The sequence below is a fragment of the Macrobrachium nipponense genome, chromosome 12, assembly GCF_015104395.2.
Source record: "Macrobrachium nipponense isolate FS-2020 chromosome 12, ASM1510439v2, whole genome shotgun sequence".
In the NCBI taxonomy this organism is placed as follows: Eukaryota; Metazoa; Arthropoda; class Malacostraca; order Decapoda; family Palaemonidae; genus Macrobrachium; species Macrobrachium nipponense.
The window spans coordinates 46,305,719-46,319,737 of NC_087205.1; the positions used below are offsets into that span (position 1 = coordinate 46,305,719).

At 37.1% G+C, this 14,019-nt stretch overlaps 1 protein-coding gene across 1 annotated transcript; it reads right to left on the bottom strand.

Annotated features, from left to right (window-relative positions):
- Positions 1-3,747: 3,747 nt before the first annotated feature.
- On the bottom strand, positions 3,748-12,898 carry LOC135224792 (uncharacterized). The gene is made up of 4 exons (XM_064264117.1): positions 12,683-12,898; positions 4,670-4,827; positions 4,059-4,230; positions 3,748-3,843 (listed from the first exon to the last, which is right to left on the bottom strand). Exons 1-4 carry the CDS (start codon positions 12,896-12,898, stop codon positions 3,748-3,750), a joined length of 642 nt encoding a protein of 213 aa, XP_064120187.1.
- Positions 12,899-14,019: the final 1,121 nt, after the last annotated feature.

The window sequence follows — 14,019 nt, forward strand, 5'->3', positions numbered from 1 at the left end:
ACAAATCGAACTGAATCCGTATTAGAAGTACTCAAAAATTAATTTGCGGGATTGGATTCATCACTGACAGTCAGGCAGATGTTGGAATGAATTAAATCATGTATTTGTGAGAGTCAGTTAATTTCTATTGAAAAATTTGATGAGCAAAGATTTAGTATGGCAATATGTAGCTCTCTATCGCCATCTCTCTGAAAATTCGGAGATTTCTTTTGCTCAGATTATTCCAACACTCATACCATGGCTCCGTACGTAGATGACGTTTTGTTTAAACCTAAACACGCAGATATAAATATCTTCACTCTGGAAGCAGGAAAAAAAATAAATAAAAACCCTTCTTCGAGCATTGTCATCAGGCATGACCAGTTTAATTGTAAATTTTGTATTTGTAGAAAAAATGACAAATAATTATAGATTACGTATGCTGCTAAGACACCCTTTTAATAAGAAAACTCTGTATTATTTTCAACGTTCCTGCAAGCATTGCACGTTGTCCCAAATTCCATAACAACTACAGAGCTTTCAAAAAATAAGTAGAGGCTTGTGTTGTCCAACTCATGTGCTTGATACTAGCTACAGTAAAGCTGTGAAATCTTTTTATTATAATATAAACAGCAGGAAGCCAGAATGATGTAAGAACGCATTTAGTTTCCCTCATTTCATTTGCTTTGAGTTCATAAAGTCAATGCTACAAACATTCAGTAGGAATGATTTTTTATTTTAGGGAATAACACTAAATCATTCAGATAAGAAAATATCCTCACCAGAGTATGAACGTGTCTAAAGATTCCTACGTATGGACTGTAATTCATTTTATTGAGACCAGACAAGTAGGGAGTGAAATGTCAAGAGTAAATCAAATCAATCCATGGGTACTGAATTATTTAATGTAGTAGCAAGTATTTTCATAGCCTTTACGTTATTGGTGTTCTTTTCTATAAATCGCCTTAATTTCTCACTCATGACAAGTCGAAATTAACTGGAGACCCGGACCAATAGTCCTGGGTCTACGCTGTGAGCTTGGGTGTGGGACTTTGGAATGTTTCACACGCAAGAAACAAGCTCGATCAGTACATAACTGGAAAATCTGCTTGCTAGTAGTAGATACTTGACACCAGGACTAGAGTTCATTAAGTGAACAGGTTGCATCAATCACACAGTTAAAAATCTGCAACCCGGGCAACACGGATGTCCTTCCCATGAAGTGGAGATGAAATAGTGCTCGTACAACAGCACGTGCTTCCAGGAACTAGGGCTCTGATGTCTGATCTGATCATGGTTTCCAGCTTTCAGTTTACAAGTAGTAAGATGGGTTATTTAACATTTAAAACATAAAAAACCTTGATATTCTTCCCTTTGTCTTATACTTCTTTACTTGATTGCTTCTGATCGTTCATTGGTTTATTGATTTCCTCGGTCAAATCCTTCCACGAAGACATATTACTAAAACTAATAAACTGATACTTAATACTCTCAAATAAATAAGATACTTAATACTTTCAAATAAATTATTCCATTGAAGTTTTAATTGCAATGAAAAAGTTTATACAACCATATCAAGAGCTAAAAAAAAAAAAAAGAATAAAAATAAACTGAGATTTAATTTTTTCCTTATAGCAGATTTCACTACATGGTGAAGGCGAATTAATATTGTTAAATTGATTGACTAGATGTTTCAAATTATGACTATGGACAGGAAACCCGTTGCTTCTTACTGTCATTCTTTTGTTTTTATTAACACTGTCTTTCTGTCTTTAGATGATGAGGAGGAAGCCTATCAGAATATAGGTATTGTAGTTTTACTAAAAGTACATATGTCTGCTGAAGACAGAAAATGCTAGTTCAATCCATGTAATGTCAAGGGTGAATTACAAAGAGTCAAGACAGTGGCAGTACAGATCATTGCTGAAAGCAAAGGGAATTACAACACACCCTTAGCAGGTGGCTGTACGGGTCAGTAGTTTCAGTGTATACACCAACCTTAGCATTGTCATAGAGGATATTTACCATGAAGATGACGAAGAGAGGCATCATGGTGAAGAACATGACAAGGATGAGCACAAGAAGGAAGGAGAAGGAAAGAGAGAATTAGATGAGAATACACCCCTTCAATGAGCAGCATCAAAGTCAGTGTAGTGTCAAGAAATGTCAAGTAGCACTGAGCACAATTAACATACATGAATCCTTGGGTACTGGGAGTAAGCAGAGCAAGGAATTTTCTCATGCTGATCCAGTCGATGAAGGTACAGAAAAAGGCCGTAAGTGTGAAAGAAAAGCACCCTATGATGTTGAAACTATTCATTCAGCTGTTTGATGTGGACCAGCAACGCAGCATGGAAGTGCCTGACATCTTACAGTTTGAACTTAGTCTAGTCCCACCAGCCCTTAATAGTGAGTATGCTGCTCGTGAAAGGATGCAAAGTTTATGCTTGTCAACTCCACCACTTACAGCCATTATCTTTGTTGGCGTTAGACAGCTGCTGTTCTTCATTGTATAGTCAGAGGCTGTGACTGCAAAGGACTATGCTGAAAGCTTTGGCACTCAACTTGCCTAGTATCCCCTTTGTTCCAAAAATTTGTTCTGTTTGATAAGCATGGCAATGAAGCCTGTAGTCCGAAGGACCTCGAAGAGACAAGAAGAGGAAGAATAAAGAAGTTTGACATAGCAGAAACACCCCCTTCCATGCTGTGCCACAAACAAGGCTTTGCTGAATAACATCCTGTGTGGCTACAAACTTCTATGTAGTATCAACCTTGTCAACAAGCATGGTCACCCATGCTGAAGCAGACATTATCGATTTGTATTGGACATCAAGAAAATGCAGTCAGTTTTTGGTTGTTCATGCTTTATTAGGCTGCAATACAGTGCCATAGCCCTTTGGAAAAGGAACGATTTCTGCGCTCAGGTTCCAGGAAATAGACATGCCAAGCCTTGGTGAGGTGCTTGAACAGACTGGTGTTACCCACGTTCTGCTAAAAAAACACTGCAGACCGCTTTGTCCTCTCCCTCTATGAGCAAGAAAATTGTTCAACAATGAATGATGCTTGTACCCATTTTCTCCAAACCTAGAGAAGGTCACCACCATTGAAGAAACTTCCACTAACTGACATGAGCTTATGGAAAGAAGGAATTCAACTGGATCCACCCGAAACTGTGTGCTTGTGTACTAATAAATATTATTATTAAAAAGAAATAAAAGTGGCCTTCGAACTATCAAGAGAAAATGCAGGAATTTGTTTAGAGCCTCCCTGGCCCCTGGAGCCTCATGCCCGCAAAACTAAAACGTCCGACGATGATATCAGGTTTCTGTTTTATTTCCGTTACTGCTCAAAATCATAGGCCACCAGCCAAGAGGGGTCACCATGCACCCACCCCATGGCAAAACAAAACATACTTTTTAAAATCCTTGACATGTTCTATTATGGAAATCTGAGTGGTAACAGTGTATTAACTGGGATGCAACGTGTCATTTTTACGTATTTTCATAGGTACCCACATCTGTGACAGCTGTTCTGAAGTGATACATAAAATGATGAATGTCATCATATCTCTGGTTCTAATTATCATAGAATCATAATCTTAGTATCTAAATGTATGTTTTTCAGGTCATGGAATCCATTGGTGAACTTATTAGTCACCCATCACTGACCATTTTTAATAAATTTGAGGTTTCAGTTGCAAAAACTCATGCACCAATTTAACACCCATCATTCATCACATAATATGTATTGTGAGAAAACATCATCTTCCTAACCCTCATCATCATCATCATCGTTGTCCTCCTCATCATCATCATCGTTGTCCTCCTCATCATCGTCATCATCATTGTTGTCACGTGGCTGGCCCTGGATGTTGATCAATTCTTTAGGTATAGCACTACCATCAAACCACAATGGCTTCCCATCCCATCAACAAGCTTCCCATCAACAAGAGCCCAACCATGACTCTCATTGGCAACAGAACATCAGGTTTGGGAACATGAGATCGCTTCCATATAACCAACCACCTGGTAATTAACATGCCTTATATGTTGCTTCAGGTTTTTGTGACATGGCAGTACCTTGCTCATGTCCATGTTCTGAGGTTTGTCAAGTTCTTTGCAGCCATAATCGTTCAGTTGCAGGTAGCGAAGTTCATCAACATGTTTGATGCCTGGTCTACCACAGAGAGCACGGGTGAAAGCACCTAGCTCATCAACCAAATATGATGGCACATTCCAGGAGTCACCTAATCTGGAAAGGGACTCTTCAAAGTGGACCATCTTTTGAAGGACTTTCAGTGGGTTCAGCTTTCTGATCCCTTTAAAGCAGCTAGTTGAATCACACCCTGTTAATGCATGTAGTGACAACAATGCTTCTTTATGTAAGTCAGAAATGTCCCTAGACAGTTCAGATACAAACATCAGCCTTCTCTTGTTTCCCATGCTAGTGTCAAACAAAATACTGATATCTTCCATCTTCGATGCTTAGTACAACAGCAGGAAGAAGACATCACTGTCCAGGCTCTTGACTCTAACTGTGTGATAACCACCCCTCTTGCCATGCATGCAGTATAAGATGATCCTGAAAAGTTAAAGAGATACTTTGAATATGCTGTGTGTGTAGTTATTAATGTATCTATAGGTAACATAAATGCAAGTATCTATAAGTGCCAAAGATCAATACTCAATACCTAGAATCTGTTTCCTCTATGGACGACTGCAGTAAAGGCAACTCTGTTTTGATGATCGTGTAGCCATCCTCCGTCTTCAGCAGGTAGGCATGTCCATCACACACTACAGTAACTTCTCTGCCGCATAGTCTATGAGCGTACGCATCCTGGCTCCAGAGCTTGTTGAGTAACAGAAAGATGATGTTTTATTACATGCAATTGTTCATGTTAATTGTCATGTCAAATTCAAATATTACTATCGTAATCATAGTGATGTAATAGCTGCTTCATAAAAAGTATTACCTGAATGAACTGCTGTTGGATAGAATCAATGCTCAGGAAGGCCTACCAATCTACAGGTCGTTTAGTCTTGTCACCTTGTATGACAAACTCTTCACCACAGCCTCGTCTAATTCGATGATTCTGGAGTTTCTCTTTAAGCTTTGTGGCTCTGTATTCTGGATTGGGAAACTCTGTTTCTTCCAAGTGTGATAAGTACAGTTCCTTTAGGTCACAAAGTTTCAACACTCTTGTTCTATGACCTCACAGACTTTGTTGAAAGCAAATCTGTGAGCCTCTTCCCATGCCAGCTATCTGTTTCTCTGTTCTTCATTGTCACTTCGCCAATTTTTTGGATATTGAACATGGTACAATTTTCTACAAGATCGATGATACTTTGCTTCACATGCAAACAGATCTTTGCCTCCAATCCTGGTGAGTAGATGGTCATCATTCCTCAACTCAGCTTGTTGTTCTAGATATGCCATCCTCCAAATTCAAATTGACAAAGACCTTCAGTAGTCCAACATCCTTTTACTTTTATCTTCTTGCGTTTATCAGAGTTACAGAATATACAATCAGGTGTGAAGATTAAACAGACTCCAGATGTTCTCTTGGCACTAGATGGGACACGCTCTCCATCTGTTTTCTGAGCAAGGCGATTCAAATTCATTGCAAGCGTCTTATAGCATACTCTGTGTTAATCATGATGAGACGATAACTTGTCAAGGATTTGATTACAGATATCTGTCATTCTGTATGTTGAAGTTAATGGCTCAACAAGTCTCCTACTCTCTATTTCCTGTAGTTTTGCATATGTTTCCTCTGCATCTTCTTTGGAAGAGAGTAGTTTAATTTCACCATACTTGTCTGTTTTCAATCCCAGCATATAAATGAAACACACTGGACTCAGGCATTTTGATGTAATACCACTAGTCCCGCTGCGTTTCTTGGAGGTTCCGCCAGACATATAATCAGTCCTGTCACTATCTGACATACTTCACACTCTCAATCCTCTTCTAGCACTTGGAAAGAAATTTAAATGAAATCGGACAATTTTGAATTACATGATTTAATATTAGGCATAAATTTTCTGTCCCGTAGACCAGGGGTTTTCAACCTTTCTTTCACCACTTACCCTTTTGGGTATTTTTATTGTCAGTAATGATCCCCCTCCACTTTGTATAAAGAAAGCAAAACAATGCAAAACAAAATTCCATTGTGTATATTTGCAAGTACTGTGCTGAAGGGAAGTAAGTACATAATTCTCCTGACATAACCAGTATTATTCTAAACACAAAGAATTCCAAAATAAAGAAATATATATTTTTAAAATTATTTACCTGTTTCTATGCAGCAAATTTCCAAGGTTATGGTACTGAGCTGCAAAAACAAAATACATTATTATTACATCAGTAGCAAAGGGAGGTAATGAGATTGCTGAAACTGTTTTTCATCAACTACCCTAGTCAGCCAGGGAGCAGTTTTTGCTAAATCACATCGAAGGGCAGCTTCCACATTCATTCGAGACCTTAGTTTTGATTTTATGACAAGTAAGCTGGAAAACCCAGTTCCACACAGATACTACGTTGATGGGAACAGCAACTGAGAACGGAGAGGCTCCTCTGTGACATTTGGATATGATCTGGATATTTTACATCAGATCCTGACTAAAGTCTTTTTCTCAAATAGATCGCAAGCACTGGAGCCATTCACAGCTTCAATAAACTCTTCCTTACTAGCATCAATAATAAAAGCAACATCTGTATGGAAAGGGTCTCTAATTAGCTTTAAGTTTCCTTCAGACACATCAGGAAAGTATCTGTCTATTTCAAGGAAAGACAATCCATTATTACAAGCTTACCATCTGAACTACTGTAGAGGGATCCGGCCTGTCAGCAAGTGGGCAGCTAGACCCCTAACCCTAACAACCTGTGGGCAGAGTGTACCCCCTGACAGGCTCTTGGCATACCACCTGGGGTACACATATCCTGCCTTAGACCGAAGGTGAAAAAGTAAATATAGAAATATTACATATCCAAGTCATAAAACATGTGTTTTTGCAACTGAAACCTCAAATTTCTTAAAAATGGTCAGTGATGGGTGACTAAAAAGTTCACCAATGGATTCCTTTCACCTGAAAAACATATATTTAGATACTAAGATTATGATTCTATGATAATTAGACCTAGAGATATGATGACATATTGTTTTATGTATCACTTCAGAAAAGCTGTCGCGGATGAGGGTACCTATGAAAATATGTAAAAATGACACATTGCATCCCAGTTTATACACTCTTACCACTCAGATTTGCATAAAAGACATGTCAAGGTTTTAAAAAAAATCAGTTTTGTTCTGCCATGACGGTGTGACCTATAAGCTTTAGGATATGGGCAATTATTCTTCATTTTAACAAATAGCTTTGAGACTTGTATATTAAGAGTTCCCTTACCTGTGCTGACTGCACATAAATGGAGTTTTTGTGAGTTTTCCTTCCTTACATGATAATCAGTTTTTAAAAAATGCATTTCTCTCATTCTGACAAATTTCCTACTTTGAATGTAAACCTGATACCAAAGAATCCTCTAATCACTATTTCGTTTTTTTACAATGTGATGAAGTGCCAAGTATCTGGTTACTACACTTACCAATCATTAATTGTTACCTCACAACAGCCAGACACCTGAACCTTCATCACAGGTAAAATACGACTGAATACTCTAAAGATAACAGTGATCCCTTAAACAACTTACCATTATTGCAGAAAATCAGACTAAGTTCATTAAAACAGGTGTGAGGTAGTCTTATATGTAATTAAATTAATTAAAGGGCATCACTCCATCAACAACTTTAAAAGTCTAAGTATTTCCCTGATTTCAAAAGTCTAAGTACTTCCCTGGTTCTAACTTACTTCAACTAAATTGAAGGAAAATAGCTCAGTTACCTAAACAAATCATATAGCCATATACTGGTAAAAAAGAAAACACTTATAAAAATTTTAAATACAAAAATTTATTATCAAACTCAAAATTTATAAGTGAAATTCACAATATCAGGGAAATTTACTGTTACTTGAAAACAAAGCAAACTTTAATTAATTCTTGAATCAATTAAGTAAAATTAAATCAAATTTAATTTATCACAAAATTCAAGAAAATTTATTAATCAATCGAAATTCAAAAGTGTGAGGTAATAACTAAAATTTGGAAATTAATTCACAAGTGCTAAACAACAATAAAACTTGAAAAGAATTCTAAGTAAATGCAAATTAAATCACAAATGTTACATTCAATTAAATGTGCAATGATTAATTATTGAAAATAATTAAGTTAATTAAATTGTGAATGCAAATGAAAACACATCACAGAAAAATATGGAAAATACCAAAATTGTAAAAAGCACCAATCACATAGAATATATAAAAAAAACACCCTTCAATAAGAAAATGGATAAATGCACAAAAAATCACTTCAATAAGAAAAATGGATAAATGCACAAAAAAATCACTTCAAATGAAACAAACACAAAACATAAAAATTTGCAAAGTGTAAAATATGTAAATGTTTCACCAAATAACTGTAACTATTAGTTGCAACTAACAAACCTTGCATAATATTACCTTGGTACCAATTGTTTCTGTTGCAGCTAGTTTCACAATTTCACCACACAATTCATAATATTTCAAAAAAAGAAAAATAATACTAAATGTAAGGGAATTCTTCCCAAACACTTGGGAAATTGGTGCGTAGTTAGGCGCCCCTTGAACGCTTCTGGTTGCGACTGAAACCAGATACGTAAATCTTAACTATTTTTATTTATTACCTTTCTTATATTTATTATTTTGTAAACTGTTGTTTTGAATAATTATCCCTTTTATCTCATATGTATAATTTCGAATACGACGCATTTACTAATATTCTATTTTCCTTGTTCCTACTACTCTATTCTCCTAGCCGTCGCCACTTTACCCTCGCTACTTTACCCTCCTTGCCGACTCGTGAAGCTTTCTTCGCCGCCTCTTGATGACGTTTTATTTAGACTATTAGTTTCTTCTGATTCTGTTTCATTAAGCAACAGTGAGCTCCCGGGACATTACCAGTTACACCTGTGAAATAGTACTTGATAATTGTTTTGGATTAAGTGATTTCATTTTAAGTGCATCTCATTTTTAAAATGCTAAATCATGTGTTTCTTTAGTCACACAGAGGTAGTGCCCCATTCCCCATACCGACGTTGGTGTCTTGATGCAAGCCTGCATCCCATTTGTTGTAAGTTGGACTCTTGGATGACATTCAAGACAGCTGCTTCGAATCACCGCGTGAATGTTTACAGCAGCTGATGACCGTCCCTAGTGTAACACTGAAACTATCTCGTCGCCACAAACATACGCCAGTTTACAGCAGGAGCCCAACTATGTATCCACGTCAGTTATCCGGAAGACTTCTGTGATACCAACTATGCCCGAGAAATGCATACAAATTAAGTATACTGCTACAGTAAATCAGAATCGTGGTTTATTTTGTAATTATATTGTTATTTAATTCTACTTTTTTATTTATGCCTTTTAATGGTTATACTCATCTGTGCTGAAAGTGATGGTAATAGGTGGTTATACCAGAAAAGCCACTACACACTTCGGAACCACCGGTTTCCTTTACACTTAATAACACTAAGAAATCCAAAATCTAAAATTTATGAGTGACCATTCAGTAAGTATTAAATCTTTACTTTACATTAATTTAATATAAAGTATGGCGTGATAGGGAGAGAGGAAAAGACCTCTGATTTATGATAAAAGTATTATAATATAGAAGGAATTATGATTTAGTAAGAAAGCAACAATAAAAGACATCATTCCCCAAAGATGACATATGCTTAAACAGAAGGTTCTAGAACGATCTTATGAAAAGATGATGCAATGCTTCCATGTGATTACTCGGCAAAGACATACACATTTGAAACCAGTCCTGTACGTAATATGCTCAAAGACTTACTCGTCCAAAACGCACTCTAGCGAGTAAAATTGACATGTTATGAAAACAAAACGGAGACTTTTGAGTTCCTCTTTACCTAAGGTGTTGACATATTGTGGAAACAATTTCCAGCTTGGAACGGACAATGTTAATCTCTTTTTACATTCTACGGTATCTTAACTTTTAAATTATGTTATGCGAAAGCTGAACATACATTTATAGACATCCTATAACTCTAAGCTAAATAAGGAATCTGAAAATGTTGCAAAACTCTTATATAACATTTCATACAGTGAAGAGAGGAAGTATGCATTAAGAAAGGAGCAGCATATAATATACCTCCCACAAGAAGATTGGTTATCACGGTGTTGAATCAAACGACTCGCAACGGGATAAATAATCACCTACCTTGTTTTTGCCACTGTGCTGCACTCTTAAATTATACTGTTGCAAGCACAAAGACCACCTGGTCAGTCTTCGATTATAATTTTTCATTTGCTGGATAAAATATAGTGGATTGTGATCAGATAACACTAAAATTTCTTCATTCCTAGGTCTGTTCACATACACTTCAAACTTTTTCAATGCTGTGTTTAAAGCTAAAGTTTCCTTCTCGATTGTCGAGTATACTTTCTGATGTTTTTTCAGTTTTGAAGAAATGATGCCCACAGGATGGTGGATATCATTTTCATCTTCTTGAAGCAGAACAGCTCCAATGCCACAGTCAGAAGCATCAACTTGTATCACAAATTTCTTGTGGAAGTCTGGAGCTTGAAGTACTGGTCTTGAAGTTAAAATGGTGTTTACCTTCTCAAAGGATTCTTGACACTGGAATCCAAACAAACTTGGCTTTGGGATTAGTTAAGTCTGTCAAGGGAGCTACTATGGCTTAGAAATTTGGGCAGAAACAACGATAAAATCCAGATATGCCTAAAAATGTCTGTATCTGTTTCCTGATAGAAGGTGGAGTAGCCTTATGGATACCTTTTACATAAGCATTTCCTGGAGCAAGAAGGCCTTTACCAACTTCAAACCCAAGATACTGAACAGTTGCCTTTCCAAACTCACTCTTCTCTAGGTTGGCTGTTGACTTGTTAGTCCTGCTTCTTGTAGTTTCTTGAAAACTTTCCTCAGAATCTTCAGATGTTCTTCCCATGCTGTAGAGTAAATCACTATGGCATCCAGGTATACACCTACTCCTATCAATCCTAGTAGTTGATCCATCACCCATTGGAATGTTGCAGGTGCAATCGTCAGACCAAATGGCAGAACAGTATACTGATACAGTCCTAAAGGAGTAATAAAAGCTGACAGCAACTTTGCATTCTCATCTAAGGGAATTTGATATTATCCTTTCAACAAGTTTATCTTGGAAACAAACTTGGCTTGTTCTATATTATCAAGTAACTGACCTATACGAGGCAACGGATAATTGTCAGTCACACTGATGGAATTCAGTTTCCTATAATCAGTACACATCCTAAATGAACCATCTGGTTCTTCACTAACACACATGTTTCAGTTTTATTTTTTTAGAAATAAGGTTTCAAGAGGTTCACATGTATCTTTCTTTGTCATCGTCGCCTTTCTGGTGTTTCAATCACATAAGTTCTATCACTTAACTTCTGAAGTATCTTGTAAGGACCTTGAAATTTATTGGTGAGGGGAAATCTCTTGACAGGTAAGAACACTAACACTGGTTGACCAACACTAAAACTTCTTAGCTTAGTCTTAGCATCATATCTCCTTTTCATTTTCTCTTGACTCACTTTCAAATTTTCCTTAAGTTTTTTACATACTTTCCTTGGATTTCCTCTTGATTTTCTTCCCAATTTTCTGCAAGAACCTTCAATGGTCCTCTAACTTCTCTACCAAAAATCATCTCATTAGGTGAACAGCCCATACTTTCTTGATAAGCATTCCTAACTTTAAACGACATTAATGGTAAACCAACATTCCATTCTCTTCCCGACTCAGAACAATACTTTGTCAGCATACTTTTCAATGTTTGGTGGAACCTTTCTAAGGCACCTTGAGTTTCTGGATGATAAGCAGTAGATAACTGTTGTTTCACTCCTAACAAATTCATCACATCCTGGAATAACTTTGAAGTAAAGTTTTTTCCTCTATCACTTTGTACTATTTCTGGTATACCAAACTTTGAGAAAAACTCCAAGTTTTTCAGCAACTATCTTTGCAGATATGTTTCTAACAGGAATTGCCTCTGGATATCTTGTCACAGGATACATTAATGTTAACAAATACTCATTTCCCTTCTTTGTCTTTGGCAGCGGTCCAACCATGTCTATAATCACTTTGCTAAAGGGTTTTCCTCTAACTTGTATAGGTTGTAGAGGGGCTTTCTTGATGGTTTCATTCAGTTTTCCAACTATCTGATAGGTATGATACTCACGACAGAACCTGCTAACATCTTTGTGAAGTCCAGGCCAGAAAAAATATTTCATGATCTTCTCCACAGTCTTCCTGATTCTCATATGTCCAGACTCATGAGCTACTGCTATCACTTGCTTCCTCAATGGATATGGAATCAAAACTTGATGATATTCGCCCCATACAGCATCTCCTGGTATATCTGTAGGTCTATACTTCCTCATCAGCAAACCTTCCTTCAGATAATATCAGGTAGGAGTTTGTTGCATCTCTTCTTGATCGACAAATCAGCTAACGATGCATCCTTCTTCTGCAAGTCCATTAGCTTCTCTCTTGTCACTTGACCAACTTCAAGGGTTGAATTCTCAATATCTGTTAACTCCACTACTGTCTTCAGGAACTGACTACTTGGAGTCTCTTTAGGAACAACAGGTTCTTCCTCCTCGTCATCATCGTCTTCTTCATGGGAAATCTCTTCTTGGTCAGCACTAGGGGAAACATCACTTCCCTGGAACAATTCTTCTAAGCTCAAAGATCCTTTACTTGATCCTTCTTGGGTGTGTAAATCCTCAATTTCTTCACTTGCAGTCGTAGTCCTCTTCATACTTCTGGTAGTTATATAACTAGGAAACAGGTGCGGGTTATTCTTCTCCAACTCTACTGTAGGACTAATCCTCAACAGTTTGTCTGTCGCTACAGGACAAGGAATAAATGGCACACCACCAACTTCATTCCCCAACAGAACATGTACACCATCCTAAGCCAGTGAGTCCTTTACAGCAAAATTAACATTCCCTGTCACCAATTCACATGACAGGTGTAAGTGGCATATAGGAGTTACTTCCTCTCCTCCTATACCCTTCAAAATAACTGAATCTCCTGTGAGACTTTTCCAACTGAGGGTGAGCACCACCTACTACCACACTATGGTTACTCCTGTATCACGTAATATCTTGACTGGTACAGTCAGGGAAAAGATTCCTTTTACCCCTGCAGTTCACGAGGCATTGTAAATGGCAACGCCGCTTTTGTTTATGAAGTAGACAATCCTCATTGGTGCAGACGTCTCCTTACCAGTTATCACATAGTACTTATTACGTATTTCATAAAAACTAAAACACGTTGATAAAAAAATATAAGTGTGAACAATCAGGAACATGAAAATTTCGTTAATAAGTGTTTTTTCTCAGGATTAAATGAAACTCTTTACAGGAGGGAATTATGTAGTAAAATCATCGTGCTTCTAAGGCTGACAAAGGTGATGGGGGTGGAGGGGGGCAGAATGGAAGGAGGTAGAAGTTGTTCAGAGGGAGGGTAGGAATGGTGAACTATCTAATCAAACCATGCATAGCTTCGTTAACACTTTTTCTCTAACTCCAAGATCTTTAGAACCTACTGCGGTATTTCCATTTCAAAAATAGATACTGTCGCTACACTGACTGAAAGTAAATGTCAATGCAATTGCTACAAAATCACAATCGTTGTCCACAACCCATTTTTTCAAGACGAGAGAGAGATTGTTTGTAAACTATATGCTGTCACTAAGTATAACTTATAAGTGGTTTTATGATTTGCATATGTTCATTTCCAATTATGTTGAAAGGTAATAGTTTCTGAGACTGGGTTTATGAACAAGGGTGGGGGATGGTTTCTTTTCCAACAAGCTATTTATCCATGAAAGTGGGCCCGAAACTAAGGCCTTTCTTAACTTTTGCCCGAGAGAAA